This window comes from Nomascus leucogenys, chromosome 10 (assembly GCF_006542625.1).
Source record: "Nomascus leucogenys isolate Asia chromosome 10, Asia_NLE_v1, whole genome shotgun sequence".
Taxonomy (NCBI): domain Eukaryota; kingdom Metazoa; phylum Chordata; class Mammalia; order Primates; family Hylobatidae; genus Nomascus; species Nomascus leucogenys.
Window position 1 is genome coordinate 53,379,459 of NC_044390.1, and position 14,693 is coordinate 53,394,151.

The 14,693-nt window shown below is 57.1% G+C and overlaps 1 protein-coding gene across 5 annotated transcripts in view; it reads right to left on the bottom strand.

Annotated features, from left to right (window-relative positions):
* Nucleotides 1-684: 684 nt before the first annotated feature.
* The window catches only part of FCHO1 (FCH and mu domain containing endocytic adaptor 1), a 39,702-nt gene continuing 25,693 nt past the window's right edge, over nucleotides 685-14,693 (bottom strand). For 4 of the 5 annotated variants that reach the window (XM_030820455.1, XM_030820453.1, XM_030820451.1 and 1 more), the window contains 17 exons: nucleotides 14,532-14,616; nucleotides 13,930-13,954; nucleotides 13,498-13,555; nucleotides 12,851-13,029; nucleotides 12,741-12,765; nucleotides 12,326-12,377; nucleotides 10,793-10,884; nucleotides 10,140-10,412; nucleotides 7,520-7,632; nucleotides 7,324-7,411; nucleotides 7,043-7,151; nucleotides 5,731-5,886; nucleotides 4,659-4,791; nucleotides 3,970-4,169; nucleotides 2,600-2,655; nucleotides 1,398-1,562; nucleotides 685-962 (listed from right to left, as the gene is read on the bottom strand). In XM_030820455.1, coding sequence (XP_030676315.1) covers nucleotides 940-962; nucleotides 1,398-1,562; nucleotides 2,600-2,655; nucleotides 3,970-4,169; nucleotides 4,659-4,791; nucleotides 5,731-5,886; nucleotides 7,043-7,151; nucleotides 7,324-7,411; nucleotides 7,520-7,632; nucleotides 10,140-10,412; nucleotides 10,793-10,884; nucleotides 12,326-12,377; nucleotides 12,741-12,765; nucleotides 12,851-13,029; nucleotides 13,498-13,555; nucleotides 13,930-13,954; nucleotides 14,532-14,616 — 1,832 coding nt within the window. In that variant the 3' untranslated portion in view covers nucleotides 685-939. The remainder of the gene's footprint in view (nucleotides 963-1,397; nucleotides 1,563-2,599; nucleotides 2,656-3,969; nucleotides 4,170-4,658; nucleotides 4,792-5,730; nucleotides 5,887-7,042; nucleotides 7,152-7,323; nucleotides 7,412-7,519; nucleotides 7,633-10,139; nucleotides 10,413-10,792; nucleotides 10,885-12,325; nucleotides 12,378-12,740; nucleotides 12,766-12,850; nucleotides 13,030-13,497; nucleotides 13,556-13,929; nucleotides 13,955-14,531; nucleotides 14,617-14,693) is intronic. The other variant, XM_030820456.1, reaches the window with a different exon arrangement.

Here is a 14,693-nt window from a genome sequence, read left to right on the forward strand (position 1 = left end):
CGGGCCACTCTTGCACACCTGCACCAAAGGCCACCCTCCTCCTGGGGCTCCCAAAGCTGCCTGGTACTACTGGGGGTTTTGCCCTATAGTCGGCACTCTTCTAAGTGTGTGACCTCCCGCAGATATCCAGTGAGGTGAGTTGCAGATGAGCTAACTGAGGCTCAAGTCCTGTGCTCAAAGTCACACAGCCAGTGGCGGCCAAGCAGGCTCCTCACTCAGGCTTCCTATCTCCACTTCCTGGCTTCCAAGAACTTTGTCCTGCTCACAGCTTTCTCCCTGCTACGTGGTATACAGTAGATACTCAATGTTTGTAGGTTGACTAATTGCTTCCTCATTGAACTAACAACCTTCCATCACTTTGCTTGGGATGCCCATTCCTAGCTTGCAAACTCCTACTCATACCTCAAAACCCCATTTATAATGCCCCCTCCTTAGAAAGTCTTCCTGACTGCTTGGGAAGACTCCTGGCATCCCTTTCTGGGCTTCTGTAGTCCTCCTCCCTCCCTGTAGCCCACCTCTGAGCCCATGGGGCTGGGGTGTCTGTGTCTGGTTCTTTCTCTCCCAGAATGGCCCTGTACAGGTTGAGCGCAGTGCAGGGAGGGAGGTGCATTAGGTCTCTCATATCCACCAACCTTCTCTTCCTCCCCTCTCTGGCAATGCAAAGGATACTTCCTGGGGCAGGAAAAGGTTTCGTTTTTTATTTTATTAGAAAATAAAGTGTTTATTCAAAGAATGTTAAAAGGCCAGGACCTGTGTGGGGTTGGCATGAGGGGGAGGAGCGAATCTCGGGCTCAGCCAGGCTGGGCATGGTGCTCCTCTCCGTGGAGTCTGGGCCTCAGGGAGGCTGGGGTGGGAGGCCCCAGGGTCCGGCAGGAGGGCAGGGAGCGGTCAGCCAGCACCAGGGCGCAGTGTAGAGTTGGGGCGGCAGCATTTGCAGGTTCAGCAGCTCACCAGGTACATCCCTGTGGGGGCGCAGCTGTGAGGGGGAGGGGTGGGGAGGAGGGGTACGGGAGGGGTTCCCCGGCTCTGATCCTGGGATGCTTCAGTCATCCTTGTCCTCTTCAAAACACCCCCGTAACTCATAGTCCCTGCTGCCACTGGGCCCCAGGAGCCCCTTGGTGGGGGCAGGAGAACAGGGCGGGGCTGGAGGAGGGAGTGGCAGGGGGACTTCGGGCTCCCTGGCTCGGATCCTTTCAAGGACGTCCTCCAGTGGCCAGCCCCAGATACACAGGGCCCTGACTCCTTGCCCACCTGTGCCCCCATCTGGGGTCTCCTGGCCCCAACACCCACCTATCCTTCCCAAGGATCCCCATACCCCAATCCCTCCTCATACCCCGGGGCTTGCCCCCGTAAGGTCCCGGCTCCTGAGGTCACCCAGCAGCAGGGCTGGGGAGTACCTGTGGCAAACCTCCTCTTCACCAGCGACATGCGGTAACCGCTGCCCACCAGTTCCAAGTCCACGCCCGACAGAGTGGCCCCCTCGCTGGTGAACTGTGCGGCCACGGGGCTGGGTGTGCTGGGCCCTGAGAGCGGCTCCCAGCTGGCAGAGAGGCGGCCAGAGCCTGGGGAGACCTGCAGTCAGCTGTGCCCTGGCACCGGCCCCCATCCCAGCTGTGAACCATCCTCTTTGGCCCACACCTGAAGCCCTTTGTTCTGTGGCCTTCATGTACCCCATCAGACCTCCCTTCAATCCCCTGCATCCATCTCTCCTGGCATCATTGGGCTTTGGCTGGCAAGGGAGTCCTGCCTCAGGGCCTTTGCACCTGCTGTGCCTGGCCATTTGTCCCTGGGACACCCTCTCCTCCAGTTTTTTTTTTTTTTTTTTTTTTTTTAGAGACAGGGTCTGGCTCTGTTGCCCAGGCTGGAGTGTAGTGGAGCCTCCAACTCCTGGGCTCAAGTGATCCTCCCACCTGGGCCTCCCAAAGCACTGGGATTCCAGACCTATGCCACTGTGCTCGGCCCTCCTCCAGCCTTTTTTTTTTTTTTTTTTTTTTTTTTTTTTTTTTGAGACAGAGTCTCACTCTGTCACCCTGGCTGGAGTGCAGTGACACGATCTCGGCTCACTACAACCTTCACCTACTGGGTTCAAGCGATTCTCCTGCCTCAGCCTCCCAAGTAGCTGGGATCACAGGTGCATGCCATCACACCCAGCTAATTTTTATATTTTTAGCAGAGACAGGGTTTCACCATGCTGGCCAGGCTGGTCTTGAACTCCTGATGTCAAGTGATCCACCCGCCTCAGCCTCCCAAAGTGCTGGGATTACAGGCATGAGCCACTGCACCTGGCCTTTTTTGTTTGTTTGTTTTTTAGAGACAGGGTCTGGTTCTATTGCCCAGGCTAGAGTGCAGTGGTACGATCATGGGTCACTGCAGCCTCCAACTGCTGGACTCAAGTGATCCTGCAGCCTGGGCATCCCAAAGCACTGGGATTACAGACCTATGCCACCCAGCCCGGCCCCACTCCAGCTTTTTAAAGACTCCCTCAATGCCCATACTTGCCGGCCCTCAGTATGTCCCCAATTCTTCCCCAACATAAATAAGTGCCTCCCACCTGACCCCAGTCCCTCCCACCCAGCCCTCATGCACAACCACAGCTCACCCCCTGCCTCGGACACATCTGGAAGCCTCCAAGTGAGCCGCTTCTCCTCCAGGTTCCTGGCAGAGAAAGAATCTTAATCAGGGCTTCCCCAGAGAGGATGCTGAGAGCCCACGGTCCCACTTCAGCTGCCTCCTGGCTGTGTGACCCCAGCAAACCTTCTCCCCTACTTCACCTCATTTCCCCATCTGTGAAATGAGGGTGAGATATGGAACAGCTGTGGAGCCACACAGCCTTGCAGCACTTTTATGTGTGTGTGTTTTGTTTTTTTGAGATGGTGTCTCCCTCTGTCACCCAGGCTGGTGTGCATTGGTGTGATCTCTGCTCACTGCAGCCTATGCCTCCTGGGTTCAAGCGATTCTCCTCCCTCAGCCTCCTGAGTAGCTGGGGTTACAGGCGCCCACCACCATGCCTGGCTAATTTTTGTAATTTAGTAGAGACAGGGTTTCACCATATTGGCCAGGCTGGTCTCGAACTCCTGACCTCAGGTGATCCACCTGCCCTGGTCTTCCAAAGTGTTGGGATTACAGGCATAAGCCACCATGCCCGGCTTCCTTGCAGCACTTTTAGATGACGCATTCTGTCCTATAAGGCTTCTTCACAGCAGACTACCTTTTTTTTTTTTTAATTTAATTTTTGTTTTTTAAGAGACAGTTGTCACCCAGGGTAACTCCCTGAAGCCTCAACTCCTGGGCTCAAGCAATCCTTCTGTCTCAGCCTCCCGAGTAGCTGGGACTACAAGAGCACACTACCACGACTGACTACTTTTTAAAATATTTTTTTGTAAGGCTGGGCGCAGTGGCTCATGCCTATAATTGCAGTACTTTGGGAGGCCGAAGCGGGTGGATCACCTGAGGTGAGGAGTTCGAGACAAGCCTGACCAACATGGTAAAACCTCACGTCTACTAAAAAAATACAAAAATCAGCTGGGTGTGGTAGCAGGCACCCGTAATCCCAGCTACTTGGGAGGCTGAGGCAGAGAAAATCACTTGAACCCGGGAGGCGGAGGTTGCAGTGAGCTGAGATCGTGCCACGGCACTCCACCCTGCACGACAGAGCGAGACTTCATCTCAAAATAAATTAAATAAATAAATAAAATATTTTTTGTAGACATGATGTCTCACTATATTGCCCAGGCTGGTCTCAAACTCCCGGCCTTAAGTGATCCTCCCACCTCAGCCTCCCAAAGCGCTGCAATTACAGGCATGAGCCACCGCACCTGGCACTCATAATATCACCCTTAGTGCTAAGCAGGGTGGGCTCACAGTTAACGCTCAGGCCGAGGGTGCACCCTTTAATCGTTGCATCAAGGAGAAGGTCTGGGGTTATGGGGGAAACTGCTGAGTTTTTCTTGGCCTCCCGCACGCCCTCACCAGGTGGCAGCCGGCTGCAGGCGGACGTTGGTCACAGGCTCCCCCACAGGCAGCAGGATCTGGACGTTCGTGAGTGGTGTGGGCACAGCCGTGGCACCAGGCCGGTAGCCGTACTCCACTGAGACCTGGGTGAGGGTGGCCCCACACTGCCAGTGGGCACTGAGCTGCAGAGGCACAGACTGGGGACCCGGGCGGGAGAACTAGGAAGAATGAGAATGGGAGAAAGGACACAGCTTGGGCCATCCCATCTTGCCACACCATGCGCTATTCAACCACCCTGACCCTGCCATGCACGCACCGCCCCAAGGGGGCCTAATCACAGGGAGATTTGATGAACGAGAGGCTGTATTACACCAGGTTTCCAGCAGGGGGCAGGAGAGTGCCTCATTCTAACAAAGTCTCCCAGGGAAGTTCAAGTGTAAGGTTCCCGGGCTGGGCTGCTTCTAGTTCATATAAAGATGCTATCTGCAACAGGGGATGCATGCTCTCCCACACTGCCTACTCCTCCACCGTTCATTCCCGACCCACACTGCCTACTCCCTCCAGCTCATCGGCTCTCACAGATTGGATCTCTTGAGGTCAGGAATTTGAGACCAGCCTGGCCAACATGCAGGCGCCTCCATGTCTGCTGCCGGCTCACCGTGTCCCCAACTCCACCACCTCCTCCCGGCCCCATGCGGGTGGCGCACCTGGTATCGCAGCAGCACCACGTTGTAGTAGGAGGCGGTGGGGTTCTGCTCTGCCTGGCGCTGCAGGGCCTCGGTCAGAGCTGCCATGTTGAGCCAGAAGTCTTTGGTCTCAGGGTCACTCTGGGAGGGGTCACTGCAGAGACCCGGACTGATCACCCCAATCCTCGGGACATGCCCTCCCAGGGCTCCCAGCATTCAATCTACCCCTTCCTAAAGATGCAATTTCCTGGCCCACCCTGGGCCTAGCAAAGCCCTACCTGGGTGGTTGTGGTGGGGGCAGTAAAGGAGGGATGGAAAACAAGGATCAGAGACGGCAAGTTACTTGCCCCACGCCACACAGCAAATCCCAGGAGGTAGCTGGGTGTGGTGGCTCATGCTTGTAATCCCAGCACTTTGGGAGGCTGAGACGGGTGGATCACCTGAGGTCAGGAGTTTAAGACCAGCCTGACCAACATGGTGAAACCCCATCTCTACTAAAAATACAAAAATCAGCCAGGCATGGTGGCACACGCCTGTAATCCCAGCTACTCAGGAGGCTGAGGCAAGAGAATCACTTGAATCCGGAAGGCAGAGCTTGCGGTGAGCCGAGATCACGCCACTGCACTCCAGCCTGGGCAACAAGAGCAAAACTCCATCTCAAAAAATATAATAATAATAATTAAAAAAAAAAAAAAAAACCAAGCCAGGTGTGGTGGCTCACGCCTGTAATCCTAGCACTTTGGGAGGCCAAGGCGGGCAGATTGCCTCAGCTCAGGAGTTCGAGACCAGCCTGGGCAACATGGTGAAACCCTGTCTCTACTAAAATACGAAATAAATTAGCTGGGTGTAGTGGCACGTGCCTGTAATCCCAGCTACTTGGGAGGCTGAGGCAGGAGAATTGCTTGAACCCGGGAGGCGGAGTTGCAGTGAGCCGAGATCACGCCATTGCACTCCAGCCCGGGTGACAGAGCAAGACTCCGTCTCTACAAAAAAAAGAAAAAAAAAAAATTCCCAGGAAGCGGGAATTCAGAGTCCAGAAGCCCCTGACCCCCAGCAGCCTCCGAGGCCCTCTCCCACTGCCCATCCATAGTACCTGAAGAGCAGATCGGCGTTGGGCTGGAAGTGCTCAATAGGGGTTGTGTGTACAAGCCGGAAGCTGAGGACAGGTGGGGGTGGGGTCCCGCTGAACACACGCACGATGCCAGCAGGGAAGGTCATGGTCAGCTCCCCAGTTACTCGAGCCAGGCAGCTGGGGAAGGATGAGGGGACTGGGTGTTGGCTTAGGGCTCTCCCTGGTGCCTTATCCTCCCCCTTCTCCTGGTTTCACTGGTGCCTGTGGCTCCCCAGACTCCTCGGATCTAGGATGGCCCTGATGATCCCCCGTATCCTTTCCCCCAACCTCCTCTTTCGTTCCTGCCTGGACAGGAAGAATCCACCCTGGGCTGAAGGAGGCAGGAACATCTCCTTCCCTAGTTCCTTCCCTTCTAGGCCACCAGGAAGCTCGAATTAAAATGTTCAGTTTTTTAGCTATCCTTTGCTTGGATTTTTGATCGGACACTCTCCTCTTCCTCATGGTTTGACTTTCAGATCTTTTCTGCTGAAGGCCACCCCAGTATATATACCTGCCCTCTGCTTGTCCCTAACCCACTCCCTTACCCCCTTACTGGGCCTAACTTCTAGTATTACTCCCTTCATCTCAATGCCCACGGCAGCCTTGGAGTCTACAGCAATGCCTAGCCCTGCTTAAATGCTCTCCTATGGCTGGACACGGTGGCTCATGTCTATAATCCCAGCACCTTGGGAGGCTGAGGCAGGTGGATCACTTGAGGCCAGGAGTTCGAGACCAGCCTGGCCAACATGGTGAAACCCTGTCTCTACTAAAAACACAAAATCAGCAAAGTGTGGTGGCATGTGCCTGTAATCCCAGAATTACTCGGGAGGCTGAGGCAGGAGAATCTCTTGAACCCAGGAGGCAGAAGTGGCAGGGAGCCGAGATCATGCCACTACACTCCAGCCTGGGCAACGGAGTGAGACCCTGTCTCAAAACAAACAAACAAACAAACAAAAAGTACAATAATTTAGTTGGGTGCAGTGTCGCGCAACTATAGTTCCAGCTACTCGGGAGTCTGAGGCAGGAGAATTGCTTGAACTCAGGAGGTGGAGGTTGCAGTGAGCTGAGATTGCACCACTGCAATCCAGCCTGGGCAACAAGAGTGAAACCCCGTCTCAAAAAAAAAAAAGGCCCTCCTATGGCTCCACTGCCCTCAGGACAGGGGCCTGGTCACTTGGCTCAGTGTTCAAGGCTCCTTCACCATAAGACACCATGAAGCACATCTGAAAGCTGTCCCTGCTGGACCTCCCCAACACAGACTCCCCACGGGCCCTGTCTGCCCATCACCAGGTACCTGGGGCTGTGGCCACGGAAGTAGGCGTGGACATACTCTGTGAAGGCTGTGGCTATGGGCAGGGCATCCTGGGAGCCCAGGACCACAGGGCTCGGACCCCGGGAGACTCCTGGGGATGGTGGGGAGGTGATGGGGAACAACGGATAGACAGCATGAATATAGGCTCCAGGCTCGAGACTCCCCCAGCCCAACCACACCTCTGCCAACAGAGAAGCCACCCACCCAGACCAGAGAAGGTGACACTGAGGCCCAAAGCCAGGCCCAGGACCGCCCTCACGTACCGTGTCCTGTCTGGGATAAGAAGCTGGGCCGTTCCAAGGCAGTGCTGGGGGCTGAAGAGCCCAGTGGGGAGGGGCTCAGGGAACGAGACTGAAAGGGAAAGAGACAATCTAGGCTGTGAGTGCCCCAGGACCAGTGCCCAAAAGCTGACCCCAGAGGCGACCCCTAGCCCAGCTCCTGCCATGCCCCCTCACCTACCAGGTCCCCGTTGCTACGTGTGAGAGGGCAGGACACCTTCCTAGAGCGAAGTCTCCTGGGTGGGGCTGCCAGGCCCTCCCTGGCTGTGGGGTCAGCAGGTGCAGGCATCAGGTCTGGGAGCGAGTACAAAGAGGCACTGCTGAGATGCTGCCCGGAGCCTCTGGGGCCTCCCCAGGGGCACAAACTCGGCCAAAATCTTAGGAGGTGGGCTTTTCTGCGGAGACCCCCAATGAGTCTGAAGTCCTGGGGTTGCAGAAAAGGTGCTAGACAGGACTACGGATACTGTCCACACCCCTGACCCTCCCAGAATGGTGGCCCAATAAGGGGTGAGCTCCCCATCACTGGGGGTATGCAAGCAAGCACTGAAGGCTTAAGACGCAGGCATGCTGTAAGGGGGATTCAGCAGAGGATTTTTAGCCAACATTCAGCCATTCTGTGACCTCTACCCTTTCCGAGAACCTGACTGCAGCCACCTACTGTGGTCTGTGTCTGAGTCTCATGCCTTTAACACCCAAGCTCCCCTCCCTCTCCTGCTTCCTCAGGGTCCTGGTTCTGTTCCATCTATGAACGTGCTCCCTTGCTTGCCTACCTCCCCTCCCACCTACCTCCCCTCTCACCTGTACCCCAGGCTGTGCTCCCCCCTCTACCCGACTTTCTCAGCCTCAGCACTGCGGGTATTTGGGGGCTGGACCATTCTCGGGGGTGGGGGCTGCCCTGTGCACTGCAGGGTGCTGAGCAGCAACCCAGGCCTCCACCCACTGAATGCCAGGAGCACCACTCCTGCCTGGTAGTGACAACCAAAAATGTCTCCAGACACTGACAATGTCCCCTGGGGGGCAGAATTTGCAGGGTTGGGTAAGAGCCTCTGCTCAGGCCGGGCTCGGTGGCTCACACCTGTAATCTCAACGCTTTGAGAGGCCAAGGCAGGCAGATCACCTGAGGTCAGGAGTTCGAGACCAGCCTGGCCAACATGGCGAAACCCCATCTCTACTAAAAATACAAAAATTAGCCAGGTGTGGCAGTACGCACCTGTAGTCCCAGCTGCTTGGGAGGCTGAGGCAGAGAATTGTTTGAACCTGGGAGGCAGAGGTTGCAGTGAGCCAAGATCACACCACTGCACTCTAGCCTGGGCAACAAGAGCAAAACTCCCTCTCAAAAAAAAAAAAAAAAAAAAAAGAGCTTCTTCTGCCCCCACTCTGTGGTCTCCACCCACTCAGCTCTCCCTTGAACGGGCTCCAGCCTGGCTCTTTCCTTTGGAGGGTGCCAGGCGCCCTTGTTGACACTACTGGGGACCTCGGGTGGTCACAGCCCACAGTCCCTCTGACTCGGGGGCTTCCCATTCTCCTCAGGCAGCCCCCAGGAGCCCATCCCGCCACTCTCCCCCCATCTCCTGCTGTCCTCTTGTCTCCAACTCCTCTGGGCTCCCCAGCTCTGTCCTCTCCTCTGCTCTCTCTGGGCGGCTGCACCTCCTGTTTTGATGTCGTCTTCAGGGAGGGGGTGCTCTGACCTGACCTTCCCCACACTCAGGGTCCACTGTGCACCTGACACCTAAAGGCCCAGCCTCAACGTCCTCCACCCCTCCCTGACTCCACCCCTTCCCCATCCCCCTCCCTCCCTTGACTCTGCTCCTTCCCCATCCTCCTCCCTCCCTTGACTCCGCCCCTTCCCCATCCTCCTCCCTCCCTTGACTCCACCCCTTCCCCATCCTCCTCTCTTCCTTGACTCCGCCCCTTCCCCATCCTCCTCCTCCCTTGACTCCGCCCCTTCCCCATCCTCCTCCCTCCCTCGACTCCGCCCCTTCCCCATCCTCCTCCCTCCCTGACTCCGCCCCTTCCCCATCCTCCTCCCTTCCTTGACTCGCCCCTTCCCATCCTCCTCCCTCCCTGGACTCACTCCTTCCCCATCCTCCTCCTTCCCTTGACTGCACATTCCCCATCCTCCTCCCTCCCTTGACTCCGCCCCTTCCCCATCCTTACTCCTCCGCCCTCTCCCCTGCAGCGACCTGTCCACCTGCTTCTCCCACTGCCACCCTTACCCCCATCGCCTACTTGCCTCCCTGGTTGCCTTCCCAGTCTCTGGTTTCTGACCTCACTCCCGAAGCTGCCAGAGGGAGCCTGTGACCCCTGAGTCAGGTCCCGCCCCTCCCCTGCTCATGGCCCTCAGCGTTACTCAGGGTTAACATTCACAAGCCCTCCCTGGGCCCATCAGGCCCTTCCTGGTCCCTGCCTTCTCTTCTTCCTCCTTCCCTCATCACCCCGTTCCAGCAGGCAGACCTCCTTCCTGTTCTTCAGACAGGCCTAGCGCGCTCCTGCCCCAGGGCCTTTGCAGGGGCGTGCCCTCTGCCCAGCACGTCTTTCCCCTCATGTCCACGTGGTTCTCTCCTCACCTCCCTCAAATCTCAGCTCAGATGTCCCTTCCTCAGGGAGGGCCCCCACCTGGCACCCGCTACCGCCTGCCTTGCTAAATGTCCATCTCATTGTTGTCTCTGAAACGGCGGGAGGTTCTGCCTGCCTGGTCCTGGCTGTGTCTCCAGCAGCCTGATCAGGCCCTGCCCACAGCAGGCGCTCAATCCCCCGCCCAGGGTTCCAGCAACTCTCAGGCCTAGGCCCGCTGGACTCACCTCCTCCGGCCAAGGCCTCCAGCCCCCAGGGGCCTGGAGACGGGGCGAGGGGCTGCGGCGAGTCTGGCAGAGGCGGTGCCCGGATACCCCTGGCCTCTGGGGGTGGCGCCCTACAGCTGGGCGGGCTCTGCGGGGTGCCTGGGCGGGGGACCCAGGAATCTGGGGAGGGGCCAGGTGCCGCGTGGGACGGAGAGTCCAGGCCGGAATCCTCCACGTTTTCGGGCGACGAGGAGAAAGGGGAGGGGCTGGAGGTGAAGCCCAGGCTGCTAGAGCCTTGGGGAGGGAAGCGGGCGGTCAGCTCCGACCCTCGCCCACTCAGAGTCCCTGCCCATCCTCCTGCAGGCCACGGCCACGTCGAGGGAAGGTCAGGGGGGCCCCCATTCAAAGTCCTTGTGCACGCCCCCAAGGCTACACCTTCTGGTGACTTCCCTCTCCACAAATGTCAGGCCCATCCACCCGGTCACCGCCCACTGGCCAAGGCCCCGCCCTATCTATGGCCCCTCCCACCCGCACTCTGGCCCCGCCCACCCCTACACGGACTAGTCCTCCCTCCAGCCTGGCCTCCAGGGGACCTGATTGGCCTAACTTTGCAATGGCCCCACCCATCCTCCCTCCGGCCACACCCAAGCCCTCCAATCCCTTATCCCCATCACCTGTAAAATCTTCGTGGTCAAAGGCTGACTCCAGGGGCGGCCCAAAGAGGTTCTTGGACATCTGCTCCTCTGACTGCAATCTCTCTGCACAGCTAGAGAGGGTGAAGCCAAGAGGGCTGCTTCTATTTTTCCCAAGCCTCATCCCACCCTGGGGCCTTTGCACATGCTGTTCCCAGTTTTTTTTTTTAGACGGAGTCTTGCTCTGTCGGCCAGGCTACAGTGCAGTGGCACGATCTCAGCTTGCTGCAACCTCCGCTTCCTGGGTTCAAGCGATTCTCCTGCCTCAGCCTCCAGAGTAGCTGGGATTACAGGCACCTGCCACCATGCCCGGCTAATTTTTGTATTTTTAGCAGAGATGGGGTTTTACCATGCTGGCCAGGCTGATCCCAAACTCCTGACCTCAAGTGATCTGGCTGCTTTGGCCTCCCAAAGTGCTAGGATTACAGGTGTGAGCCACTGTGCTCAGCCTGTTCCCAGTCTGGAGTTCCATTTCCCCAGCTCTCTTCATAGCCACTTCCTGGCTCCTCTTTGGGGCTTAGCTCCAAGTCACCCCCTCAGGGAGGTTCCCATCCCCACCTCAAGGGAAGTCACCTCCTCCTGTCTTCCCATGTCGGCTTTAGTTTCTTCGTAGCACTTAGAAGTATCAAATATGCTCTAACTTATTTGCTTTTTTTTTTGTTGTTTTGAGACATAGTTTCCTCTTGCTGCCCAGGCTGGAGTGCAATGGCGCAACAGTGGCTTACTGCAAGCTCCGCCTCCCACGTTCAAGTGATTCTCCTGCCTCAGCCTCTCGAATAGCTGGGATTACAGGCATGCGCCACCACGCCTGGCTAATGCTGTATTTTTAGTAGAGACGGGGTTTCTCTATGTTGGTCAGGCTGGTCTCAAACTCTCGACCTCAGGTGATCCACCTGCCGTGGCCTCCCAAAGTGCTGGAATTACAGGCGTGAGCCGCCATGCCTGGCCTTTTGCTATTCTTAAAATCTGAGTCATTAGAATGTGACTCTGAGAAGGGAGACCTGTCTCAGAACCCAGGCCCTAGAACAGCACAGGTACACAGTGGGCACTCAATAAATGTACATCAAATGAATGACTAAATGGTCCCTCAAAAGCCAGCATGGGCCAGGCACAATGGCTCATGCCTGTAATCCCAGCACTTTGGGAAGCCGAGGTGGGCAGATCACTTGAGGTCAGGAGTTCGAGACCAGCCGGGCCAACATGGTGAAACCCTGTCTCTACTAAAAATACAAAAGTTAGCTGGGCGTGGTAGTGGGTGCCTGTAATCCCAGCTACTTGGGAGGCTGAGGCACGAAAATCGCTTGAACTCAGGAAGTGGAGGTTGCAGTGAGCCGAGATCGCGCCACTGCACTCCAGCCTGGGTGACAGAGTGAGACTCTGTCTGAAAACAAAAACAAAAAAACCCCAGCATGATGTCAACTCCCAGCCAGGACAAGAGAACAGCAGGCAGGGACATGGGGAGGCGGAGGGAGGAGGTGGGGACAGCTGCCACCTGCCCACTCATGTGGAACCCACCTGCTGGTTCTGGGGGCAGACCGAGGTCTCTGGGGTTTCCCAGCAGCGTCCCCTACAAGAGATGCACCTCCTTGAGCCTTTTTGTCACCCTGTCTGCAATGCTCCCCACTCCACAGACCAAGGGACCGAGGCTCGGGGGTGTCCACCCAGTTGTCCAAGGTGATCAGCAAATCAGGCAGACATGGATTCAAGCCTGAGCGAGCCTGTCTCCAGATGCTGGCTCCTCCTGGCCCCAGCTACCCCTTTCAGCTCTCACTTAATTTCATAATGACCTCATTTTACAGAAAAGGAGACTGAAGGTCAGTGTGGTTAAGCAGCCTGCCCAAAGTTACAAAACAGAGCTATGATTCAAGCCCAAACCCATAGCCTCCCTTCCTTAGGATCCTCCCCACTCTGAAGACCAAAGGCTACTCACGTGAAGAATGGCGTTTCATGGTGCCCTGTGGACAAAGTGGGCAACATCACACACGAGTGCATCCAGCCAGCCTCTCCAGCAACACCCAGGGCACCCCTCCCATGCCTCACCCCTGGGCCAGGAGGAAGGATGAGGCTGCCCGCAGTGGCCCTGAGCTGTGCCGCTGCTGCCTCGGGGCTGCAGGCTGGAGCCCGGGCCGGGGCGGGCTTGATGTGCACGTAGAACTTGCGGGGCTCTTCATCGTCGAAGTCAGAGTCGCTGGACGAGAAACGGGAGGGCTCGGCCGTGCGTGGGCTGCAGTCAAGGTCCAAGCCAATCCCAACACAAGCTTTCCCCCAGTCAGCTCTCCAATCCAGCCTTGTCCCTCCCTGCTCAAACCCTTTGAGGTCCTGCCCAATCCCATCGCTCACCATGTGCCACCTTCAGTCCTGACACCATGTCCCACCAGCACTCCCATCCCCCAGCCAAGCCTTTGCACAAGCATGCCCAGACCTAACTGGCAAACTCCTATTCAGCTGCAAAACCCCAACACTGGTGCCCCCTCCTCCAGGAAACCTTGCTGGCTCTCCTTTTCTCTCTCCCTCTTGCCCAGTGCTGACCCCATAGAGTGGGTGTTTTCATTTAGGTTGGCTTCATCCACAAGGGAGACTCTCTCCAGGATGTACACAGAGAGAATTGCTGAAGGTGGACTGGTTATTGTAGACTATTTTGTCCTTGCTGTGCCAACAACTGCCCCCAGGGGGTGCCAGAAGGATATTGTTCTGGGTCACATCAGGCCGGACAGTGAAACCTTCTTCATCCACCTCTGGACATGTCTAGGGGAGTGGGGGGCAACAGTGAATCAGGCTCCCCACTATGGAACCTTCCATCTCACCCTGCCAACCGCCCCCCGCCCCGCCCCCAGGCCTTGACTCAGACCTCAAAACCAACCCTGATGGCAACAACTGTCTTCCCCAGGTGTGTGGGCAGGTTCCTGGGACAAACTGAGCTTCGGCAGGGACATTATTCACACCCACGTAGTCCACGGGACTTTGCAGCTGAGGTGGGATATGAACCCAGCCCCCAGGCTCCAGCCTGCCCCTCAATCTCGGCTCTTTAGTTTCCAGTAGGGATCCGGACTCTAGGAGCCAAGAGTGGGGTCAAACTCCTTCCGCTTGTAGCCCAGCCTGACCCCTCCCACATCACTCACCCCTGAATCGGGCTCCAGGAAATCTCTGGGGATGGAGGAAGAGATGTTGGTGTCAGCTTCCGCAGCCCATCTGGTGCCCCCTGTCAGCCCCCAGCAGGGGACATGGAAGCTGGGGCAGCTCCTAGGCTGTGATATTGCCCTGAGCTAGCCCTAGAGGCGGTGGGACCATGGGGCTTGCTTGGGGAGGGGGTTGAATCTGAAGTTAGCTGAGTAGAGAGTGTTCTCAAACAGCCTGGGAGGGAAGGAATCCTGGAACTCATTTGAAGGGCTGCCTTGTAAAGGTAGGGAAAGTCGGGGCTAGCCTTGGCAAACAGAACAATCCTGGGCCAGCTTGGGCAGGGAAAATGCTAGGTTACTCTGGGACAGGCAGTTCCTGGCCTAACCTGGCAAAAGGAAGAATTCTGGACTAGCTTGGGCAGCGGTAATATTGAGCTAGCCTGGGGCAGAGGTACTCCTGGTCTAGCTCGGGTAGAGGGAATCCTGGTCCAGCCTGGAATATGGATACTCCTGGGCTATCCTAGGAGGGGACTTCTGGGATAGCCTGGGCAGGGGAAGGGATCTCGGGCTAGCCTGGGCCAGACCGGGCAGGGGTGCTTCCTCACACAGCTGCAGGTGGCTCTGGCTCCCGCTCCCGCCGGCTTAGTCCCGGAAGGCGAAAGGCCTTGGATCCCCGCAAACGTTTCATCGCTGAGGATAGATTGGGGGGCAGCTGAGCACTGTGAGCCTCCTTTCACATTCAGATCAGCCTCCCTCACCCCCACGGT